The sequence below is a fragment of the Emys orbicularis genome, chromosome 1 (genome assembly GCF_028017835.1).
Source record: "Emys orbicularis isolate rEmyOrb1 chromosome 1, rEmyOrb1.hap1, whole genome shotgun sequence".
NCBI classification, from domain to species: Eukaryota; Metazoa; Chordata; order Testudines; family Emydidae; genus Emys; species Emys orbicularis.
In genome coordinates this window covers 91882849-91909916 of record NC_088683.1, presented here as the reverse complement: position 1 = coordinate 91909916, position 27068 = coordinate 91882849, and the positions used below count along the sequence as shown (strand labels likewise).

Sequence of the window (27068 nt, the reverse complement as noted above, 5' to 3'; positions counted from 1 at the left end):
AACAAAGAATTAGATCAGTCCCTCAGGATAAGTACATTGGCTATTAGCCAAGATAATCAGGGATGCAGGCCCATGCTCTGCATGTCCCTAAACTGTCCTTTGACTGCCAGATGCTGGGAGTGGACAATGGGATGGTTCACTCAGTGCCTTGCGCCCCCGCCCCAGCCCTGCGGCAGCTCCCCGCCCCCCCCACCCTGAGCCCCCTCCCGCAGCAGCTCCCCCACCTCTGCCCTGAGGCGCCCCCCCCCACGACAACTCCCCCCCCGGCTCAGGGAGCCGTGGGGCAGCTCCCCACCCCAGCTCACCTCTGCTACACCCCCTCCCCGAGCACGCCGTTGCTGCTCCACTTCTCCCGCCTCCCAGGCTTGCAGCGCCAATCAGTTGTTTGGCACCGCAAGCCTGGGAGGGGAGGAGAATTAGAGCGGGAGCGGCATGCTCGGGGAGGAGGCAGAGCAGAGGTGAGCTGGGGTAGGGAGCTGCCGTGGGGGGGAAATTGGGGTCACTGCTTTTTGGTGTCCCCAAAACTTGGCGCCCTAGGCAACCGTCTAGTTCACCTTAATGGTAGCACCGGCCCTGGGTTCACTGAGTCATTGCCTGGTCTGATCATTCCTTTAGAAGCACCTGGCATTGGCCACTGTCACAAGACAGGATACTAGATTAGGCGGACTATTGGTCTGACCCATGATGGCAGTTCTAATTTTCTGCAAAAATTACAATAGATTTTTTCCCAGGGAGAAAGGCGTTATAGGAGATAGTATATTGCCTTTATTGAGTATTTGAGAATCAAGTTGTACACAATGTCATGCGGAAAAACACTAAGGGCTAGACAGAGGCAAAATAACAGTTGCAAAAATGCAATCCCCATTGGTGGATTGACTCAAATCAAAGTTTTGACAGTAGGCCAGAAATTCAGTCAGCTCTAAAATGAGAAGAAAAAATTAAATTTAAAAATTCAGGGAATTCAGGGAATCCCAGCAGCAGATAAGACAACTTGGGAAACTGCTAGGAGACTCTATGCAATCAGATACAGTGATAAGGGATGCTTTGTTTCTGAGGGGATATGTGTAAAATGTTTCACTGAATTAAGTCTCAGGGATTATCTATATTGGCAAGTTAAAATGCTCTAACTTGCTGGCTCAGGGATGTGAAAAAGTTTGAGCGCTTTAAAGCGCTAGTGTGGACAGGCTCGGCCAGCGGCGGCTCCAGGCACCAGCGCTCCAAGTGCGTGCCTGGGGCGGCAAGCCACGGGGGGCGCCCTGCCGGTCCCTGCGAGGGTGGCAGTCAGGCAGCCTGCGGCGGCATGCCTGCGGGAGGTCCGCCGGTCCCACGGATTCGGCAGCAATTCAGCTGCAGGTACGCTGAAGCCGCGGGACCGGCGGACCTCCCGCAGGCATGTCGCCGAAGGCAGCCTGCCTGCCATACTCGGGGTGGCAAAATAGCTAGAGCCGCTCCTGGGCTGGCTCCCAGTGCTTGGAGCTAATCCCCTCGTCGAGGTGGATTACCAGGAGCACTGGCACCCGCGGCAGCGCTTTGAATTTTGTAGTGTAGACATAGCCTCAGTAGGTTAGATCAGACAAAGAAGAGCTGCATTGACTAGGCATTGACTAGGCATTGGGATGCCTGTGCCTTTAAGAACCCAGCCCTGGGAAGCCGATGCTGAGAGGTGCTGTCTGTAAATAAATAAATAAAAAAAGCTGCTTTGCCCCCCCCACCACCATTTTTGCAAACACGGGTGTCTCAATCCCACTGGGGTAACTGTTACCCACTGTGCCCCTGCCTGTGCCGGGTTTTGCCCTCTGTCACCCTCTGCCAGCGCCTCACCCCGAGCTTAACTCCTGCTCCCCCCCAGCCCTGATTTTGCCCTTTAGCCCCTCTCCTAATCCTGCCTCCAGCTGCTTGACCCCCCCGACCAGTCAATTTCCACCCCCTGCTCAGATCCTGGCCACCCCCCGCTCTGATTCGTCCCCTTTGCCCCTTTTTAACCCCTGTCAAAAGCAGTCAGCAGATTTTTACGGCTAATAAAGGCAGGGTGAAGGGCAGTGGCTTCAGCAGATGAACTGAGCATGCTCAGTATACCGTAAGTAGCACATTCCTACGGAGAGCACTTTAATACATTACACCTGTCCCAGGGCAACTGCTCCCTTTGCCCCTCCCCCACCGCCCGTCAGAGGCTGCGGGCGGGAGCGCAAGGCAAAAGGGGCAGGAACATTAAAGCGCTGCAGGGTCCTTTGCCGGGAGGAGGAGCGCAGCAGCGTTAAAAGCACTGCCACGGCAAAGGACTGTCCTTAAAGCGCTGCCCCTTTTGCTTCCTCTGTCGGTAGGGTCCCTACCGGCAGGGCCGCTGAGGGGGCGGAAGGGGTAGGGGTAGAAACGTTAAAGCGCTGCCGCAGCAAAGGACCTTCCTTGCTGCCCCTTCCCCCCATCTGCAGCCCTGCTGGTAGGCACCCTACCAGCAGGGCCTCCCACAGGGGACGCAAAAGGAGCAGGGCAGCGCTTTAATGTGGGCTGGGTATGGGCCGGTGCGGGTTCTTACCGGTACACAGTACTGGCCCACTTTCACCCCTGAGCGGAAGAGAAACAAGGGGCCCCAGATATGCTAAAAGCAAAAGGAGAAGATCAGGCTGGGGCTGGAGCAGCCTAGATGTTGATTAGTACACTTCAGGTGTCAGTTTTCTTTATCGGTCATAAAAAGTAGGGTAGAAAAAGACAATAAATTGTCACTGAGACTTTAACCAAGTACAGAGCAGCTGAGCAAACATACCTGTTTGTAGCCTCTATAGTTAGAGTAGAAGAATGAGAACAAGATTTTCAAGAGTGACTAGTACTTTTGGGTGTCCAACTCAAGTCACCCTAACTGGAGAGGGTGATTTTAAGGAAATGCATTTGAGTATCAGCCCTCCAAAAAGCCCCGTTAAGCCATCTCAAGATGGGTACCCATTAATTTGGGAATCAGTATTTATTCCCTAAAATCTTGGTCTAGGTGTGTTAGTCTACAAATTTAAAGCATGCTTAGTGAGATCTGTTCCCTTTGAGTGATTGTACAGAAGCAGCTGTTGGAGGAGAAGAGCTTATCAAATTGAAATTTTATACTTAATTATAAAAGTTCAGTGTTTGGCATGTTAACGTTCCCCTTCTGAAGTTTGTTGTGTGTTTTTTAAATAATTTTAATAAACCTTTATATTTGTATAGAAATAACCACCTTGCAAATGACCACCTGAATTGAAGCACTGAGTCTTAATTCAGTGTCCCAGACAAAAACTAAGATGAAGTTAAGTTTAAAAATGTTGTCTATTTAAAAAGTATATATGTATCCACACCAGCTGGAAAGCTCAAGGAGATAAGTAGTAGCCCTTTGAATCTGACCCAGCCAGTGTGAGTTTAAAACCTACCTTGAGCAGAAATCTGGAAAAAAATTGGGAGGTATATTTAAAAGAATAGAAAACTTGCCTTATGGTGATACTTAGTTAACTAAGCGAAGCTTAAAGGTTGACTTGAACTCCTCCGTAGCCCATCTCAAGCCTGTTTGAAAAAGACGGAAGGATGGTGTCAGGGTAGCAGCTGACCCTAAAACTTTGCCAAAGTCATCCATAAAATGTGTCCTGTGAGCTAACTCCATATAGATGGGGCGAAGGCAAGGAGGAGGAGAAAGGGTGATTTGATTACAATCTGTAGGTACCTACATGGCAAACAAATATTCAATAATGGACTCTTCAACCTAGCAGAGAAAGGTATAACAATCCAATGGCTGGAAGTTGAAGTTAGACAAATTCAAACTGGAATGACAAAATTTTAACATTGAAAGTAATTGACCATTAAAACAATTTATCAAGGGTCATGGTGGATTCACCACCACTGAATTTTTAAATCCAGATTGGATTTTTTTTCTAAAAGATCTGCTCTGGGAATTAGGAGGTCAGACTAGATGATCATAATGGTCTCTTCTGGCCTATCAACTATATCATAGTTAACACCAAATACTAGAAAGTCAAGGAAGTCAGAATTAAGTCCCAATCTCAATGCTGCCCAGAGCTCTACTCAACCTCCCACTACTGACTGAAAAAACACCGAGTTGGGTGAAATTTCAGTTTCCCCAAATAAATTATACAATTTAGTATGGACTTTAGTTTTATGATTAGCTCACAACCTTCCTACCTATACCAGAGAGAGGGAGTCTGTCTACAGATGAGGAAAATGTAAGCACAAGTTAAGGGCAGATTTTTATAACCTTAGGATCAAAGCTCAAAAAGCCTCAGTAGAGGACCCATGACAGCTGAGTGCTAGTGTCTTATAGCTTGTGCAGCATAGAACATAGAGAATGGACAAGCAGAAACACACTGCATTTTTCCACCTCTTCTCTTCATATTACTTGACTTGGGTATTGCCCTGAGGGAAGAGGAACAGGCAGTAACCAGCAGGAAGCACAAGGAGGTAGCCCCCCTAAGCATATATACAAGCTCCCCTTTCCCACAGTGAGTATGAGAGATATTGGTGTCTCTACCAGATACTTAGAAGAGAAGGAGTCTCCAACCTATTGCTAAAGAGCAGGTGTCTGAATAATATCAGGAAGATGAGTGGGTTTAGTAGAGTGCGATATCCAATCCATATTAAAAGGGTGGATAAGGTGAACTGGATCCAATGCAATGGTACACTGTCTTTGGACCAAAGGTTGTGGTGGATTCTCTGTCACTGGAAATTTTTAAATCAAGATTGGACTTTGGGGGGGGGGGGTCTATAAAATACACACACACTGTAGTTCGACCACAGGTATTGGATTTGAAATAGGATTTAATTCAGGCAAGTCCAATGGTCTGTGTTATGCAGGTCACCCTAGATCACTGATACTCAAACCTGTGTTTCAAGAGCCAAATTAGTGATCGTTACCCAAAAGAGCCACAGTAGTGTGAATTCATTGTTTCATTTACTATTTATATATATATATATATATATATATATATATATATATATATATATATATATATTATTCTCACAGTGAAATGACTGACCAAGTATTATTTTATCAACTACAATTGGTTAATAGTAAAAGCATCCTGATTAATAATTACATCACACAGTGTTTTAATATCATGTGCTGCAAAGAGCCATAGGAAACACATTAAAGAGCCACTTGCAGCTCATGAGCCTCAGCCTGAGTATCACTGCCCTAGATGATCACAGCTGGTCTTCTGGCCTTAAAATCGATGAGATGCTGTGGGGTTCAGTCCCCATTTGGCAGGGCCGGCTCCAGGCACCAGCCAACCAAGCTCGTGCTTGGGGCGGCACCTGGTAAGGGGCAGCCAATCTTGGGGTGGCGGGGGGGCAGCGCAGCGAGGTGCTCGGCGGGGGTGTTCGGCGGCACGGCGCTCCACGGGGAGGGGTTCGGCAGCACTCCACGTGGGGGGTGTTCAGTAGCGTGGCGCTCCGTGCGGGGGGCTTCGGCAGTGCGGCGCTCCGCGGGGGGGGGTTCGGCGGCGTGGTGCTCGGCGGGAGTTCAGCAGCTCGGCAGGGATGTTCGGTGGCGCTCAGCGGGGGTTCAGCAGCTCGGTGGGAGGTGTTCGGCAGCGCGGCGCTCGGCGGGGAGGGTTTCGGCGGTGCAGCACTCGGTGGGGGTGGTTTGGCAGGGTGGGGCGGCACTTTTTTTTGCTGCTTGGGGTGGCAAAAAAGTTAGAGCCGGCCCTGCCATTTGGTACAGAGAAATTAAGGTACTGTTATCTCTTGAACACAAGCAGGTGGACTAAAGGAGCAGGAGGTTTGTGTTCTACATGTGGTGAGAGTGTAACAATACATATGGTTAGTATGTAGATGTGTGGTAGTGGTAGTCTGTAGTTCACACTGGAAAAGGAGATGGAGGAGTATGGTGAATGGAACTAGCAGGGTTTTATGGCCTATAGGTGGAAGGAGAGTTGGCTTACGAAGAAAGGTTAAATTTAGAATCTCAATTTGTTAAAAAGTGAGGAAACACTAATGTTTAACTAACATTTTTAGTGCAATATTCTCAATTTTTACGTAATTTAACAGAATTTTTGCATAGAAGTTTCCTTGTCAGTGAAAGTATTATTTATAATAAATTTGTAAGGGTATGTCTATACTACAAAATTAGGTTGATTTTATAGAAGTTGACTTTTAGAAATTGATTTTATACAGTCGATTGCGTATGTCCACACTAAGCGCATTAAGTTGGCGGAGTGTGTCCTCACTACCGTGGCTAGCATCAACTTACGGAGTGGTGCACAGTGGGTAGCTATCCCACAGTTCCCGCAGTCTCCGCCGCCCATTTGAATTCTGGGATAAGCTCCCAATGCCTGATGGGGCAAAAACATTGTCGAGGGTGGTTTTGGGTACATGTCGTCAGTTAACCCTCCCTCTGTGAAAGCAACGGCAAACAATCATTTCGCGCCTTTTTCCCATGCAGATGCCATACCGCGGCAAGCATGGAGCCCGCTCAGCTCAGCTCACCGTCACCACTGCTGTTGTGTCCTGGGTGCTGCTGTCAGCAGACGGTGCAGTAGGACTGATAACTGTCGTCATCCACAGCTTCCACTGCAACTCTGCTCTTGTAAATGAGCTGAGTCTCAATAGCAAATTTCTACAAATTGTCAGAAATCTGTGCGGTACTAACCGTTGTCATCCACCGCTTCCGCTGCAACTCTGCTCTCCTGCAGACGCCATAGCACGGCAAGCATGGAGCCCGCTCAGCTCACCGTCACCGCTGCTGTTGCGAGCATTGTAAACACCTCGCGCATTATCCTTGAGTATATGCAGAACTGGGCTAAGAAACACCAGCACGAGGAAGATTTTGATGAGGACATGGACACAGACATTCCTGAAAGCACTGGCTGTGACAATTGGGACATCATGGTGGCACTGGGATGTCCCAATCCACTGGTTGATACAGTGGAATGCCAATTCTGGGTCAGGCAAACAAGCACAGACTGGTGGGACCACATAGTGTTGCAGGTATGGGATGATTCACAGTGGCTGCAAAACTTTTGCATGCGTAAGGCCACTTTCCTGGAACTCTGTGAGTTGCTTTCCCCCACCCTGAAGCGCCAGAATACCAAGATGAGAGCTGCCCTGACAGTTGAGAAGCGAGTAGCGATAGCTCTGTGGAAGCTTGCAAGGCCTGACTGCTACCAGTCAGTCGGGAATCAATTTGGAGTGGCCAAGTCTACTGTGGGGGCTGCTGTGATCCAAGTAGCCAATGCAATCGTTGACGTTCTGTTATCAAGGGTAGTGACTCTGGGAAATGTGCAGGTCATAGTGGATGGCTTTGCTGCAATGGGGTTCCCTAACTGGGGTGGGGAGATAGATGGAATACATATCCCCATCTTGGCACTGGACAACCTGCCAACCAGTACATAAACTGCAAAGGGTACTTCTCAGTGGTGCTGCAAGCACTGGTGGATCACAAGGGACGTTTCACCGACATCAACGTGGGATGGCTGGGAAAGGTGCATGACGCTCACATCTTAGGAACTCCGGGCTGTTCGAGCAGCTGCAAGAAGGGACTTACCTCCCAGACCAGAAAATTACCGTTGGGGATGTTGAAATGCCAATAGTTATCCTTGGGGACCCAGCCTACCCTTTGCTCCCATGGCTCATGAAACCTTATACAGGCAGCCCGGACAGTAGTAAGGAGCAGTTCAACTATAGGCTGAGCAAGTGCAGAATGGTGGTAGAATGTGCCTTTGAACATTTAAAAGCTCACTGGCGCTGTTTGCTGACTAGGTCAGACCTCAGCACAACCAACATTCCCATTGTTATTACTGCTTGCTGTGTGCTCCATAATATCTGAGAGAGTAAGGGGGAGACGTTTATCGCGGGGTGGGAGGTTGAGGCAAATCGCCTGGCATCCGATTATGAGCAGCCAGACACCAGGGAGATTAGAAGAGCACAGCTAGGCGTGCTGTGCATCAGAGAGGCTTTGAAAACCAGTTTCATGACTGGCCAGGCTTCGGTGTGACAGTTGTGTGCGTTTCTCCTGTAAGCCAACCACCCTCCCCCCTTCGAAATAAAGTAGCTATTGTTTTGAAACCATGCATTCTTTCTTTAATAATTAAGCATGTCCGTTTGCTCCCCCATTAGTCTCAGCATCACGTCCTGCCTCCGCTCTTCGCGCTCCCTCAATTCTTTCCTGGCCTCTGCCACTGAATGCCTCCATGCATTGAGCTGTGTCCTATCAGTGCGGGAGGACTGCATCAGCTCGAAAAACATGTCATCGCAAGTGCGTTTTTTTTGCCTTCTAATCTGCGATAACCAGAGACGGAGATGATAGGAGGAGCGTAGAAACATCTGCACCTGTGGGGAGATAAAAAGGGAAAGTAAAATTGGGTTGGCTTCTTACGCCTTCATAACATATGGGAATGTTTTCAAACTGCAGCGCCCCCCTTCCCAGAGCAAGCAATGGTTGGGTTTCACATTTAGGAGGGGCTGCAGTATTCGGGTAAATGTGCAGCACACACCTACCCCCACCCCACCGCATGGCTATTCTCTGGGATGATCCCCTCCCCCCGCCACGTGGCTATTCTCCGGGATGATCCCTTTTAGCCAAGCGCAAACAGCCCAGCATGAAAGGGGTCCTTTTACTGTTCCCTTACAAAAATTCCCCTAATTTAACCAGGTGACCATGAACACTATTGCTTTTAAACTCTGTACTGTAGTTACATATGTGCACTCACCAGAGGTGCCTTCTCCGGCTTCAGGGTCGGGGATCCCGCCTTGGGAGGGTATTGGCTCCAGGGTGATGAAAAGTTCTTGGCTGCCAGGAAGAACGGATTCACCACTTGCCTGCTGTGCATTCTCCTCCTCTTCCTCATCCACAAAATCCTCCTCCGTGTTCTGTGAGACTCCCCCCATTGCAGGTGTCCACAGACAGTGGTGGGATAGTGATAGGGTCCCCCCCTAGAATGGCATGCAGCTGTTCATAGAAGTGGCACGTGTGGGGCTCTGACCCAGAGCGACCTTTGCCTCCTTTGTCTTTTTGTAGGCTTGCCTGAGCTCCTTAACTTTCACACGGCACCGCTGTGTGTCCCTGGTGTAGCCTCTGTCCAACATGCCCTGTGAGATTTTGGCAAATATATTAGCATTTCTTCTTTTGGATCGGAGTTCTGCCTGCAGAGATTCTTCTCCCCATACAGCAATCAGATCCAGTGTCTCCCTTTCGGTCCATGTTGGAGCTCATTTGCGATTCTGGGACTGCATGGTCACCTGTGCTGCTGAGCTCGCCACGCTGACCAAACAGGAAATGAAATTCAAAAGTTCCCGGGGCTTTTCCTGTGTACCTCGCTAGTGCAGCGGAGTTCAAAGTGCTGTCCAGAGCGGTCACAATGGAGCACTCTGGGACAGCTCCCGAAGGCCAATACCATCAATTTGCATCCGCACTACCCCAAATTTGACCCAGAAAGGTCGATTTTAGCACTACTCCCCTCGACGGGGAGGAGTACATAAGTTGATTTTAAGAGCCCTTTAGGTTGACGGAACAGGGTTGGTTGTGTGGACGCGGTCATTTTTAAAACGACCTAACGCAGCTAAATTTGACCTAACCCCGTAGTGTAGACCAGGCCTAAGTTGTTTCTACTTCTAACTTGATATGCGTTCTCATCAGTCCAAGGGACATCCAGTGTAATCAAGTATTTTAGGCTTGATGTAAGTTAAAGCTTTGCCTGCATAAACAGAGGAGCTTGTTAACTGTTGCGAGCTCCACATATCAGGTCTCAAAATGACATGTTCCACCAGCAAAGGTTGGTGGGCAAAGGGGGATTATAAATTACAAGTGAGGGTTATGAATGATACAGCAAAGTACAGGTGTTCTGACACAGTAGGTTTGCTCACAACTTCATAAAGCATTTTTTAAAAGATTGTACTTAATTCAAAATCTAGCCAGGTGCTTCTTCCATGAGGTTCAGTGCAATAGTCCCTTCCCAGGAGCTACGCACAGCCTTTCCCCTAACTGCATTAATACAAATACCAGATCATAAAAAGACAGGTGTTTTACTACATCAAACATTTATTGTTTTCATGAGACACATTGAAGTTTTCCCTGTCAGCAGGAACCCAACAAGTTGACTCTGGAGGGGACAGAGTGCAAAACTCCCATAAAGTATATGCAGCAAAATACCTTTTTGATAACCCCTTTGCAGGGAATGATCGATCAATCTCACTGCAACTAAAAACACAGTATTACAAAATATTTACAAAAGACAACCAAAATGGAACATAAAAACTTAATGACCAGGTGTGTGTATGAAATGTTGCCAACGTATTTCCAGTACCTCAGGAGTTTATTCTAGCACCCGACCCAAAGCATTTGGGGGGTGAAAAGGTTCCAGTGGGAGTGCCAGACATACTCGTCTTTCAGTACCAGTGTCCCGCAAAATAGAAGAAAGACCCAAGAAAGGTTCCATCATAGTGTCACTTCTGGATTTTAGTCTCCTCCCGCAAAGGAGACAGAAGTGGCAATTCTGGCTCTGAAAGGAAGGCCCCCACCAGAACCTGTCTGCAGTGGTCTCTATTCTGAGCCTGTTGGTAAGTTAACCTGTGGGTAGGTGGAATATTCCATCACGCAACCCCCCTCCCCACACACACTGAAAATGGGGCAGGGGTGGTCTCCTTCAGTGACTGGGTCTATTACAGGAAATACACCTCCCCCCCCCCCCCAAACAGTAGTCTGATTTGATCTGAGCAGGTAGGAGGGTTGACCGGGATGAGGGTACGTCACAGTAGCCCCTCCATTTCCTTCATGAAGGCTTCATACACATCATCCTTAGTCTGCACAGAGACAGGGGCAGAGGAGCCAACCTTAGGGGTTGCTTTGGTTAATTGGAGAGCTGGCTCATCATCATGTTTTCTCTGGGAGACAGCAGAAGCCCCCTTATTCTCACGTCGCACTCGCAGGGCAGTGGGTACAAAGCGGGTGATCTCTGCTTTGGGGTTGGTAATTTGCGGCTTGGCACTGATTGTGGCTGTGGCTTTCTTCTCAATGGTAGCTCCACTGGTGTCATCCGCTTTGGGGCGCTGGATCAGACTGGGTGGGGCACTCAGCACCCCTGGGTTTGGAATGGGAGCCGGTGGGAAAAGGCCTGGTGGAGGCCCCAGAGGTGGACGCAACATGCCCGGACGAGGAGGAGGGATACCTGTGGACAGGGGGACAGAAAGTTTGAGCAAGTGGAAACAGCACTTGGAAACAATCCAGAGAAAGCTCGTAAATTGGAGGCAGGGCCCCCGAGTTAGAGTAGCAGTAGGTAATCTTACAAATTGTTTTCAAGCCCCTCAGCATCAGACTGTTCTCCATCAGGAAGAATGTGCACACACATTTAGGAAATTCTAGATATTGGCCTTGTATGGAGGTTAAGGCCCCAGTGTATTCCCCCTCCCTTGAACGCACACGCACACCTCCAGTGCTAGAGCACAAGGAACAACCTCCCATCATGTGTATGAGAATTTCAGATCAGTAGCATTGACCAGTGGGGTGTAAATAGTCCTTCAGGAGTGGCCAGCTGCAGGGACTGTCCTTTTGTTCTGTGTTTGTATATAGCCTAGCACAATGGGGTCCTGGTCTATGGCTGGGGCTCCTAGGCCCCAAGAAAATACAAATAATAATGTGAATTCTAACAGGGAAGTCAATGCAAGAGGCAATCTGGACCAGTTCTGTGATATAGTACAATGAAAACAAACTTTGACATAACGGGAATTCAGACCTCCAGGCACAAGTCTGCACAGAACAGCAGGGACTTAGCCATTGACATTAAATGGAAAGTAACAACTCCAGGAGACCTGCAATGGAGGGGGAACAGGTTACGCCGCCCAATGCCGTGCTTGTAGTAATGTAGCCTGAATGTAGGCACATAAGTAGCATGGGATTGTCTGAGGCCAGGGCACTGGGAAAGAACGTTTCCCCATACCACATGTACTAACTCAGGCACCAGTGGGAAGGTTTAAAATGAAATACACATAATAAGGAAGCAGAAAGATTTACCTGGTGGTGCTGGAGGTGGCAAACGAGGTGGAGGTCCACGTGGGGGAGGGCCGGGTGGCAGTCCTGGAGGTGGGCCTGGTGGAGGGCCAGGGGGCCGGCCAGGTGGAGGCCCTGGTGGTAAGAGTCGTGGTAAAGGCCCACGCAGACCTGGCAATCCTGGAGGTCTCAGGAATGGAGGAGCCCCTGAAAATATACACACAAAACAAAAGGTGCTGAACTCATGGGCATAAAAACATGGCATCATGTAATATCAAACAGCACCTGATTAAGGGGAGCTGTCTCCAATATCAGCCAACCCTCTACATAACTGATCTTCTAGTCTTATGGTTTAACCCCTTAGACAAAGGCTATGTCTATACTGTGTGTACAGATATTCATGCTTGCTCGCACTGAGCTAGTGAAAGTATAAACAGTAGTGCAGCCAGGGTAGCATGAGTAGGAGAGGCATGTCTGAGCCATGCTGAGTACATATCTACCAGTTTCAGGCAGGTTTGTACTCAGCACAGTTCATCCCTGCCTCCACTGCCACTACCTACCTTTCCATAGCTACTCTATTATTTTCTACTAGCTCGATGAGCGCTAGCACAAATACATATTCATGAGCAAGAGAATCACACCCCTATCTTGTAGCGTAGGCACAGCCCCAGACAATGTGGTGTCTTGGCTGGTCAAACCAAGTCAGTTCTCTCTCTTCTCACCACAATTGTCCCTTCTGTTATCTTATAGCAGAGGCTCCAGTGCTGAGCTGTATTCCCAAGAACACAACATGCTGATGTGATCCTTCCAGTGGGCAGGTATTTGAAAGAATCACTTTGACAAGCTGGTCCCTGAACTAGAGTCATCAGAGATTTCCCATTTGAAAAATATGTCAAGATTACATTAAAGCCTATAATCCTGTCATAATGACATTACCAGATTTTACCAATGTTTTATCCATTCTGGTAGTGCCTCTTTGGCAACTGTGAAAGCCAGTTACTTGTGGGGATTTTATGCTTTCTTCTTGATGTAGCTGACTGTGCAATATATTATGATGGAGGGTATTTTCTTCCTGATCCCAAGTGGTCATCAGCTTTTGCCTTGAAGCATAAGAACTAAACCTAGGCAGCCTCATGAATCTTAGGGACTGTCACTGAAGAGATCACTACTCATATAAAATAAATAACTTTGGGGAAATTTAATGAGTTAATATACTGCAGTATCAAATTCCACAGTTGCGTAAAAAAAGTGTCCTTTCCTCTATTGTGGCAACATCACAGATTGGCAAAAGGGGAAATCCTATTTCTCCTATACAGACAGCGTTTACAGAGACATTCAAGTGCTCCATATCACACCACATTCCCAAGACATTGTATTCTAGTACCCGCACTTCCTTTTCTTGAGGAATCTGCAGTCCCACCTAGTAGCTGTCTGGGAGACTCTCTCCCCACCATGTACTGCAGTGACTCATTAGCTATTCTCTCAAATGTCAACAATGCCTGAATTTAAATAACTGAAGATAAGGACTTCAATGTAAGACCTTTCACTCTGGAATCTGCTTCCCCCACTGTCCTGGTAGAGTCAGACTTTGTTGATTTCATGGAAACAGGAAAGGTGGAGGGCTGTTGTGGGTTTGGGGTTTTTTTGTTTTGTTTTAGGGAGGGTGAGAGGAGCAGAACTGAAGGACATGCCTTATGTTTACTTATTAAAATCATGTTTGTTATTCATTGTATGCGTGCACAGGAATAGCACTGGACTCATGTTATATATTGTTCTAGATGTCCTAACTCTATCAAAGCTAATATTCTATTTAATGAAATTAGATGGCTAGAGAACAGGTTACAGAGATTTTCATTTTTAGGCTAATTTCTGCAATCCAGTTCAGATAGGTAGTGACCAAATCACTCCCCATTGATCTATGTGAAATAAGTTGCTGTCTCCCTCCAGTTCCTGGTAAAATAGGTGCTTACATTGCAAAACCACCATCAGAATAGGCACCAATTGGCCATCTGGCTCACTAGGGAGGCCCTCTACTGAATAAGAATGGTATCAAATTTCCTTCACCTAAGTATGTTTCCCTTTCCTGGGAAGGGTTGAAAACACATTCACAAGACAGTTTAAGAGAAGCCTGCACTGCTACTATAGCTGGTCGGGGAATAGGACTGGGATTGGAACCTAACGCCTTTCAGCAGCAGCAAGTTAATTTAAACAAAAATAAGCTAAGTGTTCACCTGGTGGAGGGCCAGGAGGAAGACCAGTAGGTGGTCCTGGAGGCCTCAGGGGAGGGGCAGGAGGTGGTCCCAGAGGGGGAGGCCCAGGCATGGGCGGTGCCTGTATCTGAGTTGGAGGAACAGGCTGTGGTGGTGGTTGCTGCTGTTGCTGTGGCTGAGAGGGGGTAGTAGATGACCCAGTCTCTGTACGCGACTCCTCCTTGTGTTGCTGCTGTGGTGTCTCTTCAGACTCAGAATCATCTTCATCCTCCTCTTCCTCCTCTTCTGAATATTCCTCCACTTCTCGCCCCTCCTCAGGGATTTCCTGACCTGAAGACACAGAAGAGAAGATACATTTATAAGCACTACAGAAAAACCTGAGATGGAGGATCATCTCCGCCCCCACAAAATGGTGATGGGGAGGAGGGAAGAAACTGGCCTCAGTTAGCTATTATACAAAATAGGTAACAGGAAAACAGTACAGCTCTCGCTGGTAGCACTACCATGGAGCATGGAAGGCTGTCTCATTATAACCCCATATTTTCAGGAGTTAACAATTCCTTTTGGGCTGAAATTTCTCTTGCATAACTTCACACAGCTACAGTTTGGGGACTTTTAGGGGGAAACACGTGGAAAATTGATTTAGCCCTTTGAATTATACAAAAGTAAAAAACTTTCACTTTTTTTAAAAAAAAAGGTGATTTTATATGAGCAGAGAAGTGAAACAGCTGACACTTCTAAGCGGACACAAGTGCAGTTCTGAATGAGGAAGGAAAAATGAGCTCAAGTTTGGAGAAAGACAACTTAGTATCGATGAAGTTATGAGGTTGCCTTTATACATCTTTTATGGGAATCTTAATCCTGAAAGGCTTTAGAATATTGAGAACCTAGTAAAGTTGCCTCAAGAGATAAATTACTTAAACAGCAACTCAGTTTTAAGTTCTCCCCAGCTCTTTCCTCCTCTTAAAAACAGAAATATTAATGTTTCGTTAGTCTAAGTTATCTTCATTAGGGTTGAGAAATGAAGCAAGCAACAATATTTTTTTTTAAAAAGCTAAATATTTTGTTCACCAGCTAGGGAACCTATGTTCTCACCTGCCATTCGCAACATCATGGCCTGAAGTGGAGTCAGTTCCTTCATGTTCTTTTTCTTTTTCCGTGACTTCCCAGGCATGTCAGCAAACCGCACACTAAGCCCTGCAGAGATAAGCACAGGGAAAAGAGAGAGATTAAATATATACAAGTTATCATTTGATGTGGATAGCAAATTAAATATCTCGTGACTCTTTTCAAAATAGTAAGAATGTTAACATCGGTGTTATTTGCCTTATTACATCCTGCTAACCTAAAATTCCCATCAGTTTCAAATAAATACATTGTTCCTGACTATCACTTAAATAGTTGAATGGATGGTTGATGCTCTTCTACACTGAATGATGTAGTCTCTGTCTATGATTAGCCTGAAATTCAATTATGTATCTTGTACAGTTCTTTTGAAAAGTCTCAAGTCATTAAAGTGTGGTTCTACTCTGACATGGAACTAAAAATTGCATTGTGGAGATCCTTGTTTCTGACTCAATGCTCCAGGTCAAGTGTGTATATATTTTAACAAGACAGCTAAATTTGAATACTAATGTTGCAACCTCAGCCTGGGATCTCAAAATTCAGCTGGGTGATTTCTGACTCATTTATCAGCAGTAATAAAAATTCTGTAATAGGAACTTAGGTAATAATTTAGTTAGCTGAGCCAGAACAGAATTCAGTTTGCTCTTCTTTCAGCCTCATGACTACAGAACAAACAGAAATAAGAGTTTCACTTTTCAGGCTATAATGCAGTTCTATTTTCAGTCACTTTTCAGACTATAATGAAGTGGAGTTCCCACCGCACAAACCTGATTTCTTGTCTTCACCCTCCCTTTCATTGTCATTGTCACGATGCAGGAATTCATCGCCTTCGCTGTCTGCATCTGATCTGTCACTGTCACTGTCATCACTACTGTCATCATGCCTGTCTTGATCCATGTCCTCAGGATACCCTTCATCTTCACTGGTACTGGAGGCATCATCATCGTGCCCTCGCTGACCTGAGAACGAGAGAGCAGAACATCAGGAAGCAAAGCACACCAGCATGGAAGAATGAGAATATACGTCGGCTTAGGTTTATTTCTATAGTTACAGAACCCCCATCCCAGACAAACTCCATTCCGGTGAGGAAAGGACATATATTGTCTAGCATTTATCCTTTCAGCTCCCTCTCCAAGTGGAGAGTTAATCAGTTCTATTTCTGATAGAAGACAGTAATTTCATTTCACTATCTAGGAATGGGGAGAGGGGAACAAAAGGGGGGGTAAAAAAAACTCTAGGATGGAGATCTTATTTGAGGTTGTTTTGTTACTAATCCAATCAGCTACACCATTGCTTGTTTTTTGGCTACTGAACAATATCTGCACCCTAAAATTCACCAGTTCATTTCTATTTATCCATTTCTACCTTTCTGAATTTCTCTGGTCACTCTACTTTGTACCTTTTCTAGTCCCCCAAGTCCTAATGTTATGTCTACATAGCACTCCATTATGTGCATAAGCTGATAAACTTAGTTTCACTATGCAATATATGGAGGTCCTGCAGGAATTAAATGAAATTGGAGGGTCTAATTAGTTTCCCTTCTGGTGCTACTAATCCTACAGGTGCTAATGAGAATCGCTTTGGGTGGGAATGAAAGAACATGCACAACTTTTCTGAATGATGCCAGCTGGGGAGATTTTAAAATGCGGGATCCCACAATCTTGCAGCCATGAACCCTGGGGGGAGATTTCTCTCCCATTCAACAATGTACTACTGTAAAACCAAGTATTTGAAAGTTATAACTTGAAGCTTTGACATTTGATAAGTAAATGTAATTGATATTAAATTAACTGACATTAAATTACGCAGCATACCAGCACCTCCCAAGGGGTTTAGGAGCATAACTATTTAAATGAAGGAAGCTATCTCCAAAACTAAAGGGGCATGCATCTGAGACTTTTGCTCACAGAAGTCTGAAATGGAAAATTATCCATCTCCCAGTAGGATAGTTTTTCAGATGGTTTTGTTCAATCAAATGATAGGGTTTTCTACCATTTCCCTTAGTTAAATCTCATAGACTAGAGAATAATTTCCTATTTCCTATTAGCAGCAAAGGCTTATTGATATCCAGTCTCGTTTCCCCCCTTTATTCAATTTCATTCCATTCCACTTAACTATAACCATCTAGACAGGTTCTTCATCTCAGAAGATTCAACACCCTTCAAACACTTGCAAATTTATCTTATCTTAGTTATCATTTGACCAAGCTATGTAGTTACTTCAATCTTTCATACAGTAAAAAAAATTTCTGTGAACCTACAGAAACTAGTCTCAGATCATACAAGTCTGCACATTCCCTCACAGTTAAGTCATAATGGCAATGCCAGTGCACACCACATTCACTGTAGCACTATCAGTGGAAGAGCAGACAGAAGTCAAGGTAAATGTCCAGTACAAGGATAACATGAGGTCTGGGACAAAGGAGGAGCAGCTTTTTACCTATGTCAGGACTGTAAGAAATCTCTTCCTCTCGCCTCCAAGGGGCCATCTCTAAAGTGAAGCCTACTTTACGGCCATACATCTGTAGGACTTGAGGTGGGGGAGGCCCTGGAGGAGGTCCAGGGGGCTTCCGACCTGGGGGTAACCGTGGAACACCAAGACCAGGAGGTGGAAGTACAGAAATGGGCCGGACTGGAGGGCTGGAAATTAAAAAAAAAAAAAAATGTGTCAAGGAGATAAACACGAAAATCTGTCCCAATTCCTCCCGATCACCTTCACAGCAACCATTTACACAATGATCCAGCTGTCCCTGTCCTAAATGCTATGAAAATACATTAGAAATTTACAAAAACAGAGTAAGGCATGGTTCTTGCCCAACGAATTTATGAACTGACTCAAAAAAAGAGGTCACCATTAAATGTGGGAGGGTTTGGAGACACTGCTGATGGATATTAGAGATAGGAAAGCTTTATGGAAGAAACAGGCTTAAAGGAAGACAGAAGGAGAAGAGTAAGGACACACGGGATCTGGTGCAAACATAGGGGGCAAAATGAAGACACCATGAAGCTGACAAAAATAAAAGGATGCTAAGTAATCAGTAAGAGGAAAGGGAGAGCAGGAGGATGAGAGAGAGAGGGGCCAGATTAAGGGTATGTCTACACTACGGGATTACTCCGAATTTACAGAATTCGATTTTTGGCAACAGATTGTATAAAGTCGAGTGCATGCGGCCACACTAAGCACATTAATTCGGCGGTGTGCGTCCATGTACCGAGGCTAGCGTCGACTTCCTGAGTGTTGCACTGTGGGTAGCTATCCCATAGTTCCCGCAGTCTCCCCCGCCCATTGGAATTCTGGGTTGAGATCCCAATGCCTGATGGGGCAAAAAACATTGTCGCTGGTGGTTCTGGGTACAGCCTCCCCCCTCCCTCTGTGAAAGCAACGGCAGACAACCGTGAAATAGAAGCTTGAATTTAACACAGCAGCAGATAAGAAGCCTATGAAAGTATTTAAGACAAAAGGGATATCACAGTGAGAACAGTGGGAGAAGAGAACTCTAGCAATGGAGCTTAAGGTGCACTAATGTGCAAAAGGAGATATGCAGGAAGACCAGAGACACTTATCAGAGTCAATATGAGAGATGACCAAGGCACAAAGAAGGGTTTTAACTGCAAAAACAGAGGGGAAATACATACAGAACTTAGGATTCATCACTCCCTCAGGACTTCCAATTCCCCTCTCCCAAACATCACTTCTATCAACAACCCCTTACACCCACCTGCAACGCATGCATGTTCAGCATTTATTACCCCTCCATGACACTTCCCTCTTACCCATAGGCTGATGTTTTCTTGAGGATAGAAGGTGGTTGAGCCCCCGGTAGGGGGATGTCCTGTATAAGGATGTTGGAGGGAGCATGAGGCATGTCTGGCAGAGGTATACTCTCCACTTCAACATGTTGTGCATTCTGCAAGAAATACAAAAAGCAAGCAGGTTAATCTCTTAGGAGGCAGAGGGAAGAGGATCATGTGCACATTCCTCACTTTATAGAAAACAGAGCGTAGGGAGTCAGTTCCTTCCCTCTCATAAAAATGGTTATTCAGAAGGTTGCCTGTCCAACTGGTATGTCACTCTCTGTGTTAGACCCCTGAATGAACATTTGGAGAAACAGATCACGAGCATAAGATAATTAAGGCCTCTTTGGTCAACGGTAACACACAGAGCTCAGCTAGCTGAAAACATTTCCCCATTCAAATAATCAAAACCTGATCAAGCTTATATTCCTCTTAAGATACTTAGCCCCGGTCTACACAACAGTTAGGTCGACATAAGGCAGCTTATGTCGACCTATGTCAGTGTACACACTACCACCTTGCTCCCTCCGATGTAAGTGCCCTACTACACAGACACAACTCCACCTCCACAAGAAGCATAAGGCTTATACAGGAGCAGTTAGGGCAAGCAGTGTCCTTGTAGATACTGCCTTATTTACATCAGCTGTTGGCTGTCATTCTTGTCAATTTCTGGCTCCATGCTGGAGCCATGAAATTGACAAGATAGTCATCTCTGCTCCCAGCCCAGGAGGGGGCTCCCTGCTTGGAGCTGGGCTGCTGCCAGGGTCCGGGCTCCCCCATCCCAGCTGAGCTGCTACCCAGGCTCCCTGCCAGGCTGCTCCCGGGGTCCTGACTCCCCGCTTGGAGCCCAGACAGCCACCCCGCTTCCAGCAGAGAGCTGATGGCTGAGAGCCAGGGGTAGCCAGACTCCCAGCAGGGAACGGAGAGGTGGGGAGGGGAGCCTGTGGGGCAGCCAGGCACCTGGTGGGGAGCTGCAAGTGGAGCTCAGAGCCCGGCTCTGCCTTAGGTTGGTGGAAGCGCTCCTGGTGAGGATGCACACCACTGACTGAAGGAGGGTAGTGTGGACATGAACCACCACAGTAATTACTGAGGTGGCTGTAAGTTGACTTAATACAGGTCGACTTAAGTTTTTAGTGTAGACATGCCCTTAGTTCCCAAACAAAGATATACTGCAGGCAAGAACACCATGTCCTTCCAGAGTATCTGGGAAGCACCCATTATAGGAAGGATTTATAGTTGAGTGGGACAGAGCTTAGGGACTCAGATACTATAGCAGAACAACAGAAACACTTATAAATAAATGCTGAGACACACTCATTACATGCATACAAACTTAGGAGGGTTTTAAAACAAAATTAGCTTAATTCATGTTACAAAAGACATATCTCACAAGCCAGGGTATGTGTCATAACTATAAAGGGAAGGGTGACAGCTCTCCTGTGTACAGTGCTATGGAATCCCTCCTAGCCAGAGACTCCAAATCCTTTTACCTGTAAAGGGTTAAGAAGCTCGGGTAACCTGGCTGACACCTGACCCCAAGGACCAATAAGGGGACAAGATACTTTCAAATCTTGGGGGGGGAAAGGCTTTTGTGTGTGTCCTTTGTTTAAGGGGTTGTTCGCTCTTGGGACTGAGAGGGACCAGACATCAATCCAGGTTCTCCTCATCTTTCTAAACAAGTCTCTCTTATTTCAAAATTGTAAGTAAAAGCCAGGCAAGGTGTCTTAGATTTACTTTGTTTTCTCAACTTGTAAATGTACCTTTTACTAGAGTGCTTATCTTTGTTTGCTATGCTTTGAACCTAAGACAGAGGGGGTTCCTTTAAGCTCTTTAAGTTTGATTACCCTGTAAAGTTATTTTCCATACTGATTTTGCAGAGATGATTTTTACCTTTTGCTTTAATTAAAAGCCTTCTTTTTAAGAACCTGATTGATTTCTCCTTGTTTTAAGATCCAAAAGGGGTTTGGATCTGTATTCACCAGGAGTTGGTGAAAGGAAGGAGGGGGGAAGGGTCAATTTCTCCTTATTTAAGATCCAAGGAGTTTGGATCTGTATTCACCAGGGAATTGGTGAAGGTCTCTCAAGGCTACCCAGGAAAGGGAATTAGCTTTGGGATGGTGGCAGCGGACCAGAACTAAGCTGGTAGTTAAGCTTAGAAGTTTTCATGCAGGCCCCTACATTTGTACCCTAAAGTTCAAAGTGGGGATACAGCCTTGACAGTATGCAAGATAGTTAGGGCTTCCATTGTAAAACCATTCCAAAACCATCCTTCCCTGTAACCTTCCAAGAAATAAAATATAGTACATCACAAAACACTGAGGACATATTGATGGATCATCATGTTGTCCCTGCTAAAGTACTATGACTGAGGAGGCGGCCAAGGTGCACGGTGTGCAGCTTGGTGAAAATACTCAACGTGGCAGGGACTGAGGACCAAGTCTGGAACAATGTTACCTTGACAGCATCGAAGTATTGGCTGAGCTGCGATCTCTTCTGCTCATACTCCACTTCCAGCTTGCGCAGTTCTTTGTAGATGTCAGGATTCTCCTTCTCGTACAGCCGCAGAATTCGCTCAAAGGTCTCACGCAGCTTCTTACGCTTGTCCTTCAGCACCTTCTCATTAAGTTGTGGCTGCTGTACTGGGTTAAACTCTGATCCGGGAGAGTAGGACCAAGGCAACAAACAATTCCAAAAAGGAAATTATAGGGGAGACTTGCAACAGAAGCCATGATTACCCAATTGCATATACTGCACACATGTTCAATATAGCAACCTCTGGAGACAATGACAGTGACTATCTGGAGACCTGATGGAAAGCTGATTCAGACCCTTAAGAGGGTTGTCTCCTTTTTACACAGCCATTAGAGACAATATGCACCACTCCTATCCTTTTGTCTTCCATAGGAACGTCTAGTCATCCAAAATTCTCCAATATCCAATTACCTTGAAAAAGTTCACCATCTATTCCCATTCCACGAACCATTTACCCACTTTTCTTCTCCAATCATTCTAACAAGCAAAAGACAGTATTTGGCAAAGTTTTCACAGTACAACCCACATAGTCATTCCATTAACCCCTAAACCCATCTTGTCCCATCTCTCAATTCTCACTTCCCATCTTATCTGATCCTTCCATGTCCCCTCTCACCCTAAATGCAAGTCCCTCCAGATGGTACCCACTCACCCATCTCATCCAATTTTTCCATGTCCCGAATGATCTGTTTGGGATCTTTCATCTTAAGTACAGCTGCTCGGACCATCATCCGCTGCTTCTTGTTCTGAGAAGGTCAGAGAATAAAGAATCAGGAATAGTGTTGTTGTTCTAGGATAAATAGGGGAACAGATATAATCTATGATATCACATTTCTCTTTGTAATTCAGGTTTCTGGGACTTCTAAATGTGCTCAAAGAACTCCCTCAGGAAAGAGAAATAAATTCATCCATTCTTTTCAAAGTGCTTTACAAATGTTAATCACTCCACACCACCCTGTAAGGTCCATTTTAAAAGTGAGTTAAGCAGTGGCTCTGAACCTTTCCAGACTACTGTATCCCTTTCTGATTTGTCTTGCGTACCCCCAAGTTTCACCTCACTTAAAAACTACTTGCTTAGAAAATCAGACATAAAAATACAAGTGTCACAGCACACTATTACTGAAAAATTGCTTACTTTCCCATTTTTACCATATAATTATAAATCAATTGGAATATAAATATTGTAATTACATTTCAGTGTATAGTATATAGAGCAATATAAACAAGTCATTGTCTGTTATGAAATGTTAGTTTGTACTGACTTTGCTAGTACTTTTTCTGTAGCCTGTTGTAAAACTAAGCAAATATCTAGATGAGTTGATGTACCCCCGGAAGACCTCTGTGTATCCCCAGGGGTATGCGTACCCCTGGTTGAGAACCACTGAGTTAAAGTACTTTTGGGTATTCCATATACACTGTGTCCCTGCACTGCCAATTGTTGTAATATTAGTCTTTTTCCTCCTCACATTTAAAAATGTTTCTCCCGCCCCAGTTGCTTTGGAAAAGACCCACACAAACAACAGGAGAACACAAAGTGCTATAAAATGAACAAAGTAAACAGGGAGAAAAAAAATTTTTTTTTTTTTTTTTTCTATTTTAGGTATTACAAGTAGAAGTTGTAGGTTAATAAAATTCAGACAAATGTGATTTAAGCTGACAACATTCCTTTAAATTACTTGGTCAGACAACATTTTCCACAGAAAGAAAGTGACTCCTGAGGAGCCAACCAGAAAGGCTGGATTCTACCTATTGTCTCAAGCCCATAACAGTTGGGAATGTGATGCATATTAGAATGGTGCTGGCCAGGTGTTCTTAGGGATGGTAATAGTGTCTTACCTTCTTCAGCTCCCTCTTCCGGGCCTCCTTTCCTGCAGAGGAGAGAAATGACTAATTGAAAAAGAAGCAAATATAGTCGTAACTCTTCCCTTGTGACTACTGAAGTTCTGTTTCTTAACAGCTTGTGATTTAAAAGCCAAATTTTATCCACCCCCACTTTCACAGTCTCAGATATTTTATTAGAAACAATCATATTTCATACCCATTATAGAAGAAGGAAGGCGATAGATGGCCATACTGGCAACCCCACTCCTCCAAAAGCAGAGATATTTCTATACACACCCACCTAATTGATGTAACAAGTTCTGGAGTAAGGAGTCTTTTTGAAACAAGAGTATATGAATGTAATGCTCATTACATGATTAACACCCTAGAAACTGAAATATTCTATGCTCAGAATAGAAAAAACTTTTTTTTTAAATCTACATTTTGGACAAACTTAAAACATTGCTAATCTTAACCATCTGAATTATTTGATAGTGAGAGTTGATCTTTTTGCTTGTTTCTAGATGCTTATTTGACCATCAGAATCTTAGTAGTTACACTAATGCAGGAAGAATAGATGCGTGTAGTCTTGTTTCCTCCTCTAACTACACAATGCTTGTGGAATCTCACCTGACTCCCAACCAGCTTTCATTCCCATTTTTATCTCAGATGAATTAACCATTCTTACAACAAGAAATTTAGTGACTACTTACGGGCCTGGTCTGTAGGGTTCATGAACTTCCCACTCTTGGTGGAGGATGTTGATCTCCGCCCCATTTTGACCAATTTTTTTTACTGCTTCAATAAAATGGAGAAAAAAAGACACCTGAAAAAGAAAAAGCCATGTCACATGCTGTATGTAGTAGTCAGCATACTCCAATTCCTCCTCTTCCCCCCACCCCCCACATTAGTGCTTGTTTTCCCAGAAACTCAAATGTCTATCGCCTCCCTAAATCCCAGCTCTCAAGAATGTGCAGAATGCCACTGCAGACTCAGGCAAACATACAAAGCCGCACAACCACACCATTTCGTCAGCAAATGACTATTGCATCTCATTCATTTCACTAATCAAATGAAAAGTATCATGTTTGTATTTACTAGGGTTTTGCACACTTTGTTGCTTCTGTAATTAGAGTAGAGCCCTGCAACTCAACCTAAGCCCAACTACAAGTGTCAGGCCCGGGTCGGGTGTGAAAACAACCAGACCCTCTTGGGCTCATGTCTGCTTGGCGATGGGGTCAGCACAGCAGCGGCTGCATGCTCTGCTCCTGGTGGCCACCACCACCTTGCTGTGCTGTGTGAGCTGCAGAGTGAGCATGCTGAAGAGTTCAAGTACCTCTCACTCTACAGCTCACACAGCGCAGCAGGAGTTGCTGGACAGCAGGCGCATGGCCCACAGCTGCTGCAATTCCAACAGCAGAGGCAGGAGGAGAACAGCAGCGCTGATTCAGGTTCGGGGACAAATGTCAGGGTTGGGTTGGAAAATGACTCAATCCTCTAGGGCTGGTCAGCTGGGTTTAGGTCTGGTTCAGGCATTAGGCCTGAGCTGACTTGTAGGGCAGAGCTCATTGCAAACACCAGGGGCTTCTTGCATTCCTCCCTCTCCCCCTGCACCAACTCCCTGTATGCCCTCATCTCATCCCTCTCTCTTTCAGGGACTCCCTGAAACACTCCCAACCTCATGACAGGATCTCTGAGTGCCGTCCAATCCTCCCACTGCAGGGTCCTCCATTCTCCCCCTCACCTGGGGTTCAGTGTGATCTCCCATTTCACTCCCATGGCAGGGGTTGTCCCACATTCCCCCTTCTTTCCACACTTCTCCACTGGCCTACATGCCATGGCTCTGTGTCCCCCTACTCTCCCCCCTTTATTACTTCTCTTCTTTCTGTCTGGGAGATAAACCATTCAGGATGTGAACATCATACTCTATTGGGAGGATGGGCAGAGACGAGACGGTATTGCTATGTTGCAAGGTGTTAGCTTCATCAACGAGTTATTTAATCTGTAAACAACTACAGAGGTACTTGAAGCTGTGGGCAGCTCTGCTAAATCAATGGCAGGAGCTCTGCATGTCCCCCACTTTCCCCTTCTCAACTTCCTCAAAATCAATAGTGTTCTTCTGCCCACTGATATCTAGAACATTCTTTGAAATTTTAGAATTAATCCAATGCATTGTTCAAAAGTTATTGTGTTCCATTAAATAACCATCCAAATGGAAACATGACATCCAGTTGAATCTAAGGCTGCACAAGATCTGTGGTCCTGCTGCAGCCTACAATGTATACCTCTCTGTACACTGTTTCCATACATCCCGTACCAATCACCTCTCTATCACAGAGATACCAGTTTATCATCTGCCCTCCTTTATGTGAAGAGTCTCAAAAATGTGCATTGTTAAACATCTGGATTTAGAATTTTTCTTCATAAATTGTGTCTCTAGTACAAAGTGTGAAGATCTGTCACCACACTAACCTTTCCTCTTTTTATGCAAGTGCTCTAATTTCATTATCTGGAGTTATAAAGTTTGGATATGAAGACAGGCTAGTTTATGTGTAATTAAACTTTTAATCTTCTGCCATATAATGAGCATTATAATCATATGATTGCCTTTAAGGTACTGAGCATTGCACTAAAGTGCCATTAGGTGCCCTCAGTATGTGAGCAGACTGGGCCCTTACTGAAGAGCTAGGAATGATTGCATTCAATATACTGTTTAATTCAACATTTGTAAAATGCTTTTATCTGTACTGTCTGGTTAGAAAGCACCATAACAGCCATGCATACAACTAAAGCAGTCTAGCTTTTGAGTTCACTGATAAAATAAGCCATCTCTTATGGATAGTTAAGGCAACACGAGTTTGATTTCTCAGATCATTATTTCTCTAGCCAGGAATACTATGGGGTGGGGAATTAACAGATTTATACCTCTCACATAAGGGTCCCAAACTCTGCATTTTTCGGGTATGTAATACTGAGGTCGCCTCGCCCACCATCCCGCTTCGAACACCTTGAGGACACCAGACCCTCGGGTCATTAACGTGTTCGCAGCCTTAACTTCACCTTGTCTCTGTGCAGGACAGTTAGGTACAAGCCCCCTCCCTGTACAGACTCCAGGCCTGCAGGACACGAGGTCCAAGCCAACAGCGAGCCCTGAGACACAGGTGCGGTTGGGAACAAGCCCTTGCTCTGCTGACCACAACCGGCCTGATACCGATACCTGCCCCCCCCCCCCCCGTTACCCCGCTCCCTGAGAACTTCCCCGGCATCGCGGCTCCTTCTCCGCAGAGGCGCCGGCCTGGGTGCGCCAGCAGGCGGAGAAGAAGAGGCCTGAGGGCGCGGGGAACCCTCCCTCTCCTGCAGTTCCGCGATACCCCCCCGGGGGCCCTGCAGGTCCCTAGGCTGCTCCTCTCCCCCTACCGGGGGAGGGGGGAGACGAGCGCAGGGAAACAGCCCGGGACGCGCAGGAGCACAGCAAGCGGTCGGTCTGTTTCCCAGCCTGCTCGGCTCCTCTCACCCCTCTGAAGGGCGGGGGCCGAGCCTCTTTGCCTCGCTGCGGGGCGGCGGTTTCTACGCTGTCCCCTCGGCTCCTCGCCTCCTCGGCCTCGCCGCCATCGTCAATGGTCGCGGGCGGGACGCACG

The 27068-nt window shown here is 46.0% G+C and overlaps 1 protein-coding gene across 1 annotated transcript; it reads right to left on the bottom strand.

Moving 5' to 3' along the window:
* Window positions 1-9887: 9887 nt before the first annotated feature.
* WBP11 (WW domain binding protein 11) lies at window positions 9888-27068 on the bottom strand. Its single transcript, XM_065408233.1, has 12 exons — window positions 26944-27068; window positions 24143-24255; window positions 23445-23476; window positions 22261-22354; window positions 21531-21727; window positions 19056-19189; window positions 17722-17921; window positions 16050-16241; window positions 15253-15354; window positions 14179-14487; window positions 11972-12154; window positions 9888-11129 (listed from the first exon to the last, which is right to left on the bottom strand). Exons 2-12 carry the CDS (start codon window positions 24204-24206, stop codon window positions 10711-10713), a joined length of 1926 nt encoding a protein of 641 aa, XP_065264305.1. The 5' UTR covers window positions 24207-24255; window positions 26944-27068; the 3' UTR covers window positions 9888-10710.